Source organism: Mus musculus, chromosome 14 (genome assembly GCF_000001635.26).
Source record: "Mus musculus strain C57BL/6J chromosome 14, GRCm38.p6 C57BL/6J".
Lineage (NCBI taxonomy): Eukaryota > Metazoa > Chordata > Mammalia > Rodentia > Muridae > Mus > Mus musculus.
In genome coordinates, this window is record NC_000080.6 from 34572301 (window position 1) to 34584683 (window position 12383).

Here is a 12383-nt window from a genome sequence, read left to right on the forward strand (position 1 = left end):
AGGGGTCAAAAGCCGGGCCACATGACAGAAGAGAGGCAGCAAGTACAAGCAGAGTCCAGAACGTTCCAGAGGCGAAAAGCAGTCACATTGGGCACACTCAGAGACTCGGAGACTCGGAGCAGAGGTCCTCCACGGAGGGGCTTATCCTGCCAGTCGCTCTGCTGTGGACTGGGACTCTGTTCTTCCACATCTTTCTACACACATGCTTCTTCCTTGGAAGATGGCTCAAGCTGCCCAGGCCCCTCCAGTCCAGCATGCTGTAGCCTGTTAGTCTCTACCCATCCAGGGCTCTTGCCTTCAACAGATAGGTACATGCCCAAGCAGAGATAAAAATGAAGTGCGTTCCTTCTCAGGGATCCCACTGGGACAGAGAGGTCTTCAGGCCACACAGGTCAGTGACAGCGCAGCATCCCACACACCTGAATTAAAAGCCTAAAGCCTTAAGCTGCTGCAGCAGGAAATGGGGAGCAAGATTGAGACCATGACGTAGATACCCATCCCTCGCAACGGCTCCCCTCCAAACTCCAGCAAACACCCGTGCAGGCTCATCTAGGGCACAATGCACCCCGGAGTCACACATGCACATATGTACTCATGCCAGCAGGCACACACCATCCACACCCAACAGATGGCAGGTGCATGCTGGAACAGCACACAGGGACACACACATGCTGTCCTTAGATACTAACTTGGCTGGAGAATTGGCTACCACCTGGAAGGAGAGAAAAAGCAAAGAAGATAGAGTAGTCAGAATGGGCCTCTACTTGGGAGGCTTGAATGTAGGGACCATCTTCAGACTGGTGGTGAAGGAGGTGGGACTGGCGAAACCTTAGTCTTGGAGGAGGAGAAGGAAGTGAGGAAGAAAGTGCAGGACCAGGAAGTAGGGCCTCAAGAACCAGCAGCTTGGGTGGAAGGTGCCAGGACTCCCACTATGGTGAGCCCCAGCACTCCAGCTTTGCCGGGGGTCAGGGGGGAAGAGGGTAGAGGAGGGAGGCAGCTTCTCTCCTGGCCCAAGAACTCCTATACAGCTGTATGGATCACATGTGTCTAACATGGCTGTAGACACTAGAGACAAAGCTGGGCTAGACCTGAGTACTGAGGCCGCTTCAAGAAGGGGGGCTGAGGCCCCAAGTTCCTTCTGGCTGGAGGCCCCAAAGGTGAAAAGCTGCAGGCAGCTTAGGCCCCTGTTCACAGGGTGGGAGGAGCTTAGGAGCTTGCTCCCTGAAGAAGCACTGTAGTGTTGTGTGAACAGCGAGTACAGCAGGGTTAGCCATAGCCCCCGGGCCTTATTCTCTCTCCCAAAGGACAGGCAAGACAGCTCTGCTCACTCCTCTTGGAGCAGAGAGCAGTGGGCGGTGCAGTCAGTCCCTAGGTCTTGTGGGCAGGTGGTAAGTCTGAAGGAGTTCCAGGAAGAAGATATTGTTAAGGCTTTCACAGGAAAGGCCCCAGCAGGGGTCACCAGGTGCAGGCAGTACAGAGGGACACTGTCCTCGCTCTGATAGGGCAATTGGAATATGGACTTCTTGTGGGGGGGGGGGGGTACGTCATCCGTGAGCTGCTTCTTTAAATGCAGGTCGTCCATGGTGGCGGACCCTATCCTGCAGTCCTCTCTGGCACTCTAAACAACAGATGGCGGGGAGAGGGTGGGCATTGTCTCATGTTCTTCTGCTTACCTAGATCTGCCCGCTACGGACTCTGGAAAGGGAGAACTTTAAGCCCAGTGAGCCAGGCCCTGGTCACCCCACAACCAGGATCCTAGGAAGCCAAGGACTTTCCACCCCAGGGATCAGGGGTGTATCTGCTCAGGCCCAGGTCCCCTACTGTCTCAGAGCTGATAAAATTCCTTCTGTCCTCCTGGGCTCAAAATAGCCATAAGTGGAGCTATATTAGGAAAAGGCCAGCTTGGCTTTGTCATTTCTTCTCCATGTTTGGCCAGTGCTGACAGCTGCAGGGTCAGCTCTTGCCCTGAGCAGCCCAGTGTCCCCTGCAGAGGGCAGTGTTGGCCTGATGGGGTGGGGGATGCCTCTGCCCTAAGCAGGAGACAACTCCTTCTTTGGCACTAATTGCCCCCCTGTTAGGTTCTTGCTCCTCCCCAAGGCCTGGACGCCTGCAGCACACACAGCTCAGAAACGAGGTGGTGTCCAGATCTCAGGAGGAGGCACCAGGAGCCTTTGCTCTGTGGGGCCACTGAAAGCTGCCCTTCAAGGTGAGGAGTAGGATCCACAGCTTGCCCTGGCTCCCCAGTGGTGCCTCTCTACATCTCCCCAGGGATCCAGTTACCACAAACCACACCACGAGCTTCTCAGAGAGCAAGGAAGGGGCTTCCTTTTGGAGCATGACAGGACATAGGTCAATTTTTAACCATGCCTCTTCTCAAAGCTGTGAATCTGGGCAAGTTCTACCAAATCAATCCTATTCCTAAGAAGGAAATATGAGCACTGGAGAAGATGGCTCTGTGTAGCTGCTCTTCCAGAGGACCAGAGTTTGATTCCCAGCACCCACGTGGCAACTCACAATCATTTGTAACTCCAGTTCTAGGGAATCTGACGCCCTCTTCTGGTGGTACACAGATATACATGCAGGCATGACACCCACAGACATAAAAATAAAATAAAAATCTAAAAAAAAAAAAAAGAGAGAGAGAGAGAGAGAGAACCAGAAAGAAGTCCCATACAGAGGGGCTATGCCCTCAGCACAGGATGTATGCAGTAGATGCACATGGAGAATTTCCAGTTCTGTTGCTTTCAATCATTTAGATACTTAGTGAAGCAGAGAGCCTCAGCACAGCAGAGGTCCCAGCTCTTTCTGCCCGCACTGCCAACACCAACAGCATCAGCCTGTATTTTGAATGAAGCCCCAGCCTCACTTCCTCCCCTGGCCCACTGAGGACACTGCTGTTTCCTGCTCCTCCGACTGTCTCCGTGTGCAGGTAGATTCTAGACAGCAAAAAGCTTGGTACCTGGGAGTCCAGGGAGGAAGGGATCGGACTCCTGATTTCCTAGTTCCCCTGTTCCATCTCAAATCAAGATAGAACCAGGCACATCAGATTGTTAGTTCTGTCTGCCTCTTACTAGCGACATGATCTTGGGGCAATTGCACGCTATGTCTGAGTTGCTAAGACGACTGAAATTAATGTCTGCCTCTGAAGTTACTGACAAAGCCAGCTCCTGTGAGGCTGGAGAGATGGCACAGTGCTGACTGTTTTTCTAGAGGGGCTGGGATTTATTCCCTACACCCACACAGCAGCTCGCTACTGTTTGTCATCCCAGTTTCAGAGGATCAGGTGGTCTCTTAGATCTGCACGCAGGCCAAACACCCATACACATAAAGTAAACTAATTAATTGAAAAGAGCCAGTTCCTAACTCGGAGCCACTGAGACACTGCCATCATTGCCGATGGGCTTTCCAGGGGTCCTAGTCAACCAGAAGGCAACTTTCTTGCCTGGGATAGGTCCAGAAGGGACCCATCAGAGGCAGGAGAAGGAGGCCATCTTTATTCTGCTATTCCTAGAATTTTCTGGCTTCTTGCTTGGGGGAAAGCTGTGATGAGCCAGAGGCTGGCTGTGCTCAGATCCCAGAAGGAGCTAGGGAAGTTGAGAAGCCAGGAAGCTCTGGTCTCATGGGCATAGAAAAGTAGAGGAAGATGTGTCTGGGGCCAAGGCAGTGGGGCTCCTGTGTTGACTCTTGAGTCTTATCTGGGAGACTCTAGCCAGTGATTCCATGGGGTGAGTGCGTGACACCTGCCCTTCTCTTTCTCCTCCCAGTAACCCAGGGATGAGAACAGACTCTCTCTCTGAGACAGTAGGCTACATTGCCTCACTTCAGCCTGATGTTCTTGTAGCACCTAGGGACAGGCATGCCCATTGTACAGGGCAGTTACTGTGAGACAAGGGGACAGAGGTCTGGCAGCTGATACATGTTCATATGGGAACCCCCTCCCTTCTACCCTGCCACAGTGACCTGATTCCGTGCTCTTTCAACTCCTGTTCCCCATGGAGTCTTACTAACTAGACTGTGGGGACCAATGATGACTTCTTGTTCTCCGCAGCCCTTTCTCCTCAGAGTTCTGCTTCCTCGAAGCCCACCCTAGCTTGAATCAGTCCCACAAACCTCCTCCCTGCATACCATTGCCCAATCTCTCCGTGGGTACTTCTGGCACCCTCTCCTCCAGGTAGCCTCCCTAGACTACTCCCATCCTTAGAGAGCTTACTTTCTTATCTCTGACTGTTCCCTGGCCTTGCCTTAGAGATCCCAGGGATGTATGGACTAGTCTGTCTCTTAGCACCTTAGTTCCCAAAGGCAGTGGGAATGTCACCTTTGGGACAGGGTGTGACCTGGGGTGAAAATGTGGGAAGTCCGCGTCTCCTGCATAGGGGCTTGGCTAAGCTACTTAGCAGTAGCTGGACATGTGGACCTCAGTTGAACCTTTTCTGGGCCTCAGTTTCTATTTCTGCAAAGAGCAGACATGTCTTTCCAGAGTGCTCGTACAAAGCAGTGACAGGCCTGGCTGACAGCGGACTCAATGGGATCCCTGCTGGTGTTGCTTTGAGCTGTTTCTGCCTTGAGGGTGCAGGGCTGGCTGTGTTGAGGCTTGTTCCTCCCCCTGACCATCTGACCAGGCTGTTATGCTGAGCACCGATGACCCAGGTGACTCCATACCAGACTGCAGGGTGCCCTTTACCTACCCTCCTAGGAGTCCAGCACCTGAGGCCTTCCCTCGGAGGCTCATCTGATACATCTGAGCCATCTCCCTCAGGGTCTCTGCTGAGTACAGGCCAATGGGGTTGTTATATTGCCTCGGTTGGCTGGGGCCTGGCAGAACTTTGGGGCTGACTGAGCCCTGTGCACCCTCTGAGCTGGCCTTGGCCACTGGGCTACCCAGAGGAAGGACAGGCCCCGAGGCCTCCATGAGTGGGCTGCAGACAGAGGTCTGGGAGAAGGAGGAGCTAAAGGTGTCCCCGAACTCCAGGGCGCCTGGGCTGGCCCTTGCCTCAGGGCTGGGGCTGGGAGTCGCCAGGCTGCCGTTCGTGTCCAGAGCAGGGTCCTGGCATAGGGCAGCACCATGCAGGGGGAGAGAGAAGACAGTGGTTAGAGGCCGCACATGGCTGTGCTTCTGTGTGGACTTGAAAGACGCGTTAGTGCGAGCACCCATAGCCCACCACCCACAGCCTGCAGCCTGCTGGACGAAGCACCCAGACGGGGCACAGGAAAGGAAGGCCTTTTTTGAGTGGAGAGGAGGAGAGAAGCTTGTGGCTCCTGGTCTAGAGGCTGGCGTCCATCTAGACAGAATGCAAAGCCCCTCATAGAAAACCAAGCCTATCCCTGAGGACCAAGAAGGAGGATGCGGGACTCAGGGATGGTAAGGGTACCACTATCCTGTCTATTCCTCCAATGCACATCTTCCCCTTTGAATGGGTAGTCCATGAATGCAGACAAACCTTCTGATTTACTGACCCCACCTGGAGAAGACCCTTCCAAGCCAGGGCTGACTGACATTTAGGGTGGAGGTACCAAGGGGGACCTAAGAAAGCACCTGGGCTATTTGGCCTCTAAGTCTACCTTAGCAATTTGGCCCAGAAGCCTTCTATCCAGCTCTCCAAACCTATGAGCCTCTGGGAGGCTCCTCTTTTCCTCTCTCCTGCTGTCCAATCTCCTTATTAGCTAGGCTGGATTCTGTCTACAGTTGTAGTGAGGGAGTGGCTGAGGAGCCATGGGCTTAGGTGAGGCCCTTGGGCCCACAGGGCTCAGCTGCTTAGAGAGAGTCTGAGAAGGACTCTGGATCTAGTGGTGAGATCTGGGGCCAAGCTTTGGCTGCCTGTCCACTCCTGTGCTAGTCTCTAGGACTTAACTGATGGACCTAGGGAATCTGTAGCTGGAAGGGATGGGTAGACATTTAGAAACTAGAAGAGTCTCTGTGGAGGAATGCACCCCCCGCCCCAGGGCCAGTAAGGTCCCTTCACACCCGGGAGTGCCTCCTGAGATGGTTGACTCAAGCTGGGGCCTCTTACAGCAACTCCAGTCTCAGTGCCTTCAAATACTGAGGGTCAGAGTCTTCTAGACAGACAACTGTTTCCTGCCAGACTAGAATGCTGGCCCTCTTCTTAGCACATCTTTTTCCAAGCTGGTTTCTTCTCAGACCAGCCTAGGATGGAATCTTGGGCCCAGATTGAGTGCCCACAACTCTATACATCACAGGGAGGGGGCTCAAACACTTTCCATGAGGGACAGGCAGGCAAGATTTTGCTCCACGGAACCGCAGCTAAGTGGACCCCACTACCAATGGCCGGCACCTACCTTCTGGTGGGGGATCACTGGCAGCGGGGACTGGATGGGAGGCGCTGTCGTGGAGATGGGAATAGGCCGCTTGGACCTAGATAAACCAGAAACAGGACCCAGTGAGGATGCTTGCTCCTGGCCAAAGTTCCTGGAGGTGACTGGGAGCTGGATAGTGAAATCCACAGGGTCCAAGGCGCACTTGCTCCCCTGAGGGAGGAGGCCCTGGACTTGACCAGGATAAAGAGTCATAACCTTGGAAGGTTTTTTGTTTGTTTGTTTGTTTGATTGTTTGTTTGTTTCCTTCAGCATTCACAGGCTTCTTCTACATGAGGTGAGGGTAGGGATGCTAGAGGAAAGAGGAAGCTGGGCTTCCAGGTCCAGCCCTCCACATTCCAGTAGCGCTGTGGCCATGCTTTCTGCCTAAGCCACTTCTCTAAACTGAGTCAGTGGTAGCCTGATAATGATTTCAGCCCATCCCTTCTATCCAATTCTGTAGCACAGGGCTAGGCCCATGCAAATGCTGGGAACGATCTCATTTGTCCCTATGACATGCCAACACCAACCCTGGGTCCCCTTCTCTGGAAGGAGCTTCCACCTACTTCTGTAGAGTGAGGCTCAGGTTGTAGCTGGCCGACTTGATCTTGTTCTGGGCCTCCAGGTGGGTCATGGTGTCTGTGTTGACGCCATCAATGGCCACCACCAGGTCTCCTTGGCTGAGCTGGGACTGGGCTGCCTTGCTGCCTGGAGTGATCTGGTTGAAGAAGCAGAAGAGGGGTGAGTCGGGGAAGGATCACCTGGAGTTCCCAGTACACACCCAGCATGTCTTTTATTCCTGATGGCCACCACTGGTGGCTTGCCAAGCCTTCTTCCTCTTCCTCACATGGCTACCACTTCCTAGGACTTTTTGACAGCAGTCGAAGGACCAGCTTTGGCCAGTGGAATGCTGGTGGAACACGCACCACTGATGGGTCTTTTCCCAGCAACCATCATCAGAATCCTGCACACTGCTTGTTGACTGACTGAATGCACAGGCTAGAGAGAAGATCAGCCAGGTTGTTAATCGGAAGGGCTCTGGATGTCAGAGTTACTACCTGGCGCAGAGACGGTATGCCAGGCTTTCTGAATGAGGAATAAAGTCTCCCTGTGCTAGGCCATTGACATTTGGAGGTTATATATTGCTGATTAACCTATTACCCCTGCACCCTGCACACCCATAGAGTACTTTATTTCTTTTTTATTTATTTATTTATTTATTTATTTATTTATTTATTTATTTATTATATGTACGTACACTGTAGCTGTCTTTAGATACTCCAGAAGAGGGCATCAGATTTCATTACGGATGGTTGTGAGCTTTATTTCTTTTTTTTTAATTTATTTATTTATTTATTTATTTATTTATTTATTTATTTATTTATTTATTATATGTACGTACACTGTAGCTGTCTTTAGATACTCCAGAAGAGGGCATCAGATTTCATTACGGATGGTTGTGAGCCACCATGTGGTTGCTGGGATTTGAACTCGGGAACTTCGGAAGAGCAGTCAGCGCTCTTAACCACTGAGCCATCTCGCCAGCCCCCATAGAGTACTTTCTAATCCCAGAAATGAGGGTCAGACTTAACACTTCCTTGCCTCCAGTCATTGCCAGACTAAAGGGCAGGCTAAATGTACCCTCCCAAAAGCATCGAAACACGGGGTGCTCCATGCTACCAGGGCAGGTACACAGACAACTAAAGAAGCCGACAGCCACTCGTGGGTGAGAACAAGGCAGGCTGTAAAGTTAAGCAGGCTTAGGGCTCTCTGGCTGCTTGCAAGCATCTAGAAGGGGAAGTATAGTTATAAAGCTAGTTCCTAATTCCTGTACCAAAAGCTATTTGGCTGGATGCTCCATCTTCGGTTAAACAGAATGCCATTAAGACTCCACAAACAAGAAACACTTCCAGGGATGTTAGGAAAGCTACACCCATCACTTGGGAAGCCATGGCTTACACTGAACTCTCAATGACATACACGATATCGAATTTTGTATGGCAGCTTTGGTGACCCTACTCACAGTGATATTATCTGAGATGTGAACTTCCAGAAGGCCTAGTTAAATAATTTAGTGTAGTTCAATGGGCTGGCTGTAGTGACATTAGCAGCCCTGCTCAGAAAGATAGTGCCTGAGATGTTACTAGAGGAGACTAGCTTTAACTTCTATGACTTCCAATGGAAGTGTTCCTGATAATATCACACAGAAATGGTCATTATTTTTTCCAGCGTAAATATTTATTGAGACAAGCAGGGTGGGATAATCTGCGAGTGGGTGGTGCTTATACATAAAGGTATTTTTGGAGCTGACCCTATGACATCATGTTGGAAAGTCCCCCTATGAGACCACATGGAATGTCTCACAGGCCTTGCCACCAATGACATCACAGATAAGAGGAGGCTCTAAGCCCCACCCCCATATTGCCCATATGGTTAGAGGGCATATCCCTCAGCTTTGCCTCCTTGTGTGCTAGTTCTCTTGGCATATCTGGCCACATCTACCCATCTTTATGGTACAGGGATAAGACTAGTCATTAATGCTGGCCGAAGCCAGATTTTGGCTCAGGTCTGGGGACTGTCCTAAGAGCTCTATCTGTGCCAAGCCTGTGTGGAGCCTCTGGTCAAGCTCTGAACTTGTAGACATGGACGGAGTTCTCCTTCCAGGTTCCTTAAAGGGAACTAACTATGCATCCATCAAGGTACCTTGCAGTCACTGTGATGAAGTGATTTTTTTTGTACTTGTACCACTGATCCCAGAAGCACTGTCCTGTACCATGTCAATGACAACAGACCCAAGGAGACCTCCCTTCCCAACTTCCATTAACCAGCCTTTGCAGTCCCATCTCTTCTTAAACACTGCCCACCCTGTGCCCAGAACGGCCTTCTTCTCAACCCGAAAGGTGTAAGCCAGGCAAGGAGAACAGAGAAAGCCTTGACACTCCTGACTTGCAAAGCCCACTCTCCAGATGCCATAGAGGCATCATAGAGCCATCACTACTCCCCAGTCTGTCCCCACAGGGAGCCCATGGTAACGAAAGCGTGTTGCAGTCTCCAGTGCAGAGATGGGAAATAGTGACAGCCTGGGGACATGGCTCTGTCGGTTAAAGGTTTGCTGTACAAGCGTGAGGACCTGAGTGTCAGTCCTAGCACACAACTGGAAGACAGGAGTAGGCAAGCGCTTGTAATCCCAGTTCTGGAAGGGCAAAGACTTAATGATTCCTTTTCTAGCAAGGCTGTGCTATCTCGAGCAACTCATTACAGTCATTTTTAAGCTGAAAAATAAAAAAAAAAGAACAACAGTAGGAGGTATGGTGGCGGTCACCTCTATGAGGGAGGGTATGGGGGGGAGGATACAGCCACAAAGGCATCTCCTGCAGGAGGACATAACTGAAGACTCCCTGAGAGTAAGAATTGCTAATGCAGACAATGCCAGCCAATTGGGAACTGCTGTTTAGAAGAGATGCTTTCTTGGGACCTGTGGGGCATGGGTGGAGGGTGTTAACGGAGCTTGCAGCAGTGCTCAGATGAGCTTACCGTGGCATTCCTCACCTGCTCCCTGAATCTGTGTTGTTGATTCCGTGCCACCTCACCTCCCACCCCAAGGGCAGGTAGGGTTGGGCAGTGACTAGTCCTGGGCACAGGCAGTACACACCCAGTTCTCCTCATCACTGTCCGGCCATAACATCCCCCTCTCCCACTCTACCACACAGCACTCTCACTACTCACTGTCCATCAAGCCTTCTTAGTTAAGAAGCACCTCAAAGACAGATGAAAACACTCGCATCCACCCAGGGTAATATTTCCAGTGCCACGCTGTCCCAGCGGACTGCCTGTGCACTCCCACAGCTGGTTAACCCCATGGCAGGACATCCCAGGGGAAGATACCTCATATGAAATCTGCCCTCTGGTATGTCACCCCATAAAATACTCTGCATAGCAGGACATCCATACAGAAGGGTACCCCCAGTGCCTCTGTCTAAGGAGAAGGAATTATTCCTTGCAGCAAGTAACTTGAGGTAGGGTATCAGGGAAGCAGCCATCAATCTCACACAGGAGGGAAGGGTTATAAACCCAGAAGAGACACTGCTAGGCAGGATGGGAGTGGTCAGATCCTGGTGACAGTGTAAGCAAGGGCACCAGAATGACATCCAAGGGAGGCTGGGCCCCATCAGCTGGTGCCAGGTCTAGGCCATCAGGAATGTCATGTCTTTAGAGCTGCCTGGTGACAGATTTCTCCCTAGGACACAGCCAACTTGTATTTATCCTTCCCTGTGCTTGGTGCTGTCTGATATCCTCAGGCGTGGGCTGGGGTAATCCTTGCTCCAGGGGCCTGGTCAGTAGCCAAACATTCCAGAGGGGAGCCACCAAGCTGGATCCTCCTGTCCCTGGCGCCTTTGTCCCTCCATCTGTGTCTGCCCATTAGGGCTCTGTTGGCCTGGCCTTTGGATGCCCTAAGCAGGGCCCAATGTCCCTCAAGTAGGGGTGTGGTACTCACAGAGGTCCTCTTTTCTGCTCAAGTGTCCTTAGAGAAGGCCAGATGGAGGCAGAGATGCTAAAGACAGCCAAGGACCATAAGATCCCTTCCCTCCCAGAGAAGCAGCCTCAGCTGGCTGGGGAAGGGGACTGGCACTGTTGGACCACGGCCTGGAGTCCAAGGCTCATGAGAAGTGTAGCTCATGCATTCTTCTCTAACTCTCCACCCTCCTCTCTCTGTTAACTTTTCTCAGAAAAGACTCAAAGTACACATGTTCTTAGATATACTTTCTTTTTTTAAAATATCCTTCAATCTCCTTTTGAGCATTTAAAATTTTCTTTGGCCGGGCGTGGTGGCGCATGCCTTTAATCCCAGCACTTGGGAGGCAGGGCAGAGGCAGGCGGATTTCTGAGTTTGAGGCCAGCCTGGTCTACAGAGTGAGTTCCAGCACAGCCAGGGCTACACAGAGAAACCCTGTCTCGAAAAAACCAAAAAAAAAAAAAAAAAGAAAAAAACTTTGGATGAATGTTTCATTTCTACCTAATTTTTCAGTTGTCAACAGTCACTTTCAATGTATACACCTGAACACAAAGGAAAACCTATAGGGGACCCCACTGGACCAAGATCACTACTCAGCCCATGCCTTGCTGGGCTATGACCATAAGGAACCCCTTATCCCTGGTCCCAGAAGCACTGTCCTGTACTGTGTGAGTGATGACAACAAGACCAAAAGAGACCTCTCTTACCAACAGCCATGAACCAGCCTGTGCTTTCCCAGGTCTCTTCTTAACCACTGCCCGCCCTGTGTTCAGAACAGACCCCGAATGTGTAAGCCAGGCAAGGACAACAGAGAAAGCCATGGTGGCCAAGAGGACACATCTGATTTGCAAGTCCCTGCCCACTCTTCAGAGGTAGCACAGGAGTAGCTAATATCATGGTCCCTGGCATGCCAAGGAGGAAAGCAGAGAAGGGAAGGCACACACGTGCACAGTGGGTCAACTTAAGCCTGCTCTGATTGAGACGTCACACATTCCAGTGAGTGTCCAGAGGGCAAGGTAAGGCCTTCCTCTCCAGCGTGTTGTGAGGATTACATTATTAAACAGGGCGTGGCACAGGATGCTGCAGAACTGAGAAGGTTCTGGAATGAACCTAAGGGAGCAACCTCCTTCTCCTTAGAAGATCCAGAAAAGTCAGTGGTGGGACTGGGGGAAAGAATGTATGTGGTCAGTATGACTGTACCCTAGGGTCCTATGAAACACAAGATCCAGAGTCAGCAGAGGGTGGTCAGCCCTGCTGACTGGTCCTCAGCCGGCCTACTGTTCCTAGTAGGCTGTGGAAGACTAGCAGGATTCTGTCTAGGGTCCCAGGTGCTGTGCAGTAGGTACCTGGGGGGCACCTGGGCTCTACAGAAGTTTTTAGCATCCCTCCTCTGAAGCACACAGGCCCTGCCTTCCTTCTCTGTGTGTCTTGCCCGCTGTGGTGGGACTGGCTGAGGGCGGTTACAGGCCTAGAAAGAGTGGAACCTTCCCAGCTCCTTCATCGAAGCCTGGCAGGGTTTCCCCCTGGAGTCCTAAATGCATTTTAACCCTTTGGGATTAAA

The 12383-nt window shown here is 51.5% G+C and overlaps 1 protein-coding gene across 11 annotated transcripts in view; it reads right to left on the reverse strand.

Moving 5' to 3' along the window:
* Ldb3 (LIM domain binding 3) overlaps positions 1-12383 on the reverse strand; it is a 63616-nt gene that overhangs the window by 45602 nt on the left and 5631 nt on the right. For 7 of the 11 annotated variants that reach the window (NM_001039072.2, NM_001039073.2, NM_001039074.2 and 4 more), the window contains 3 exons: positions 6876-7027; positions 6295-6370; positions 690-712 (listed from right to left, as the gene is read on the reverse strand). In NM_001039072.2, the coding sequence (NP_001034161.1) occupies positions 690-712; positions 6295-6370; positions 6876-7027 (251 nt within the window). Of the gene's footprint in view, positions 1-689; positions 713-4685; positions 5045-6294; positions 6371-6875; positions 7028-12383 lie in introns of all 11 variants that reach the window. The other 4 variants (NM_001039071.2, NM_011918.4, XM_017316019.2 and 1 more) reach the window with 1 other exon arrangement.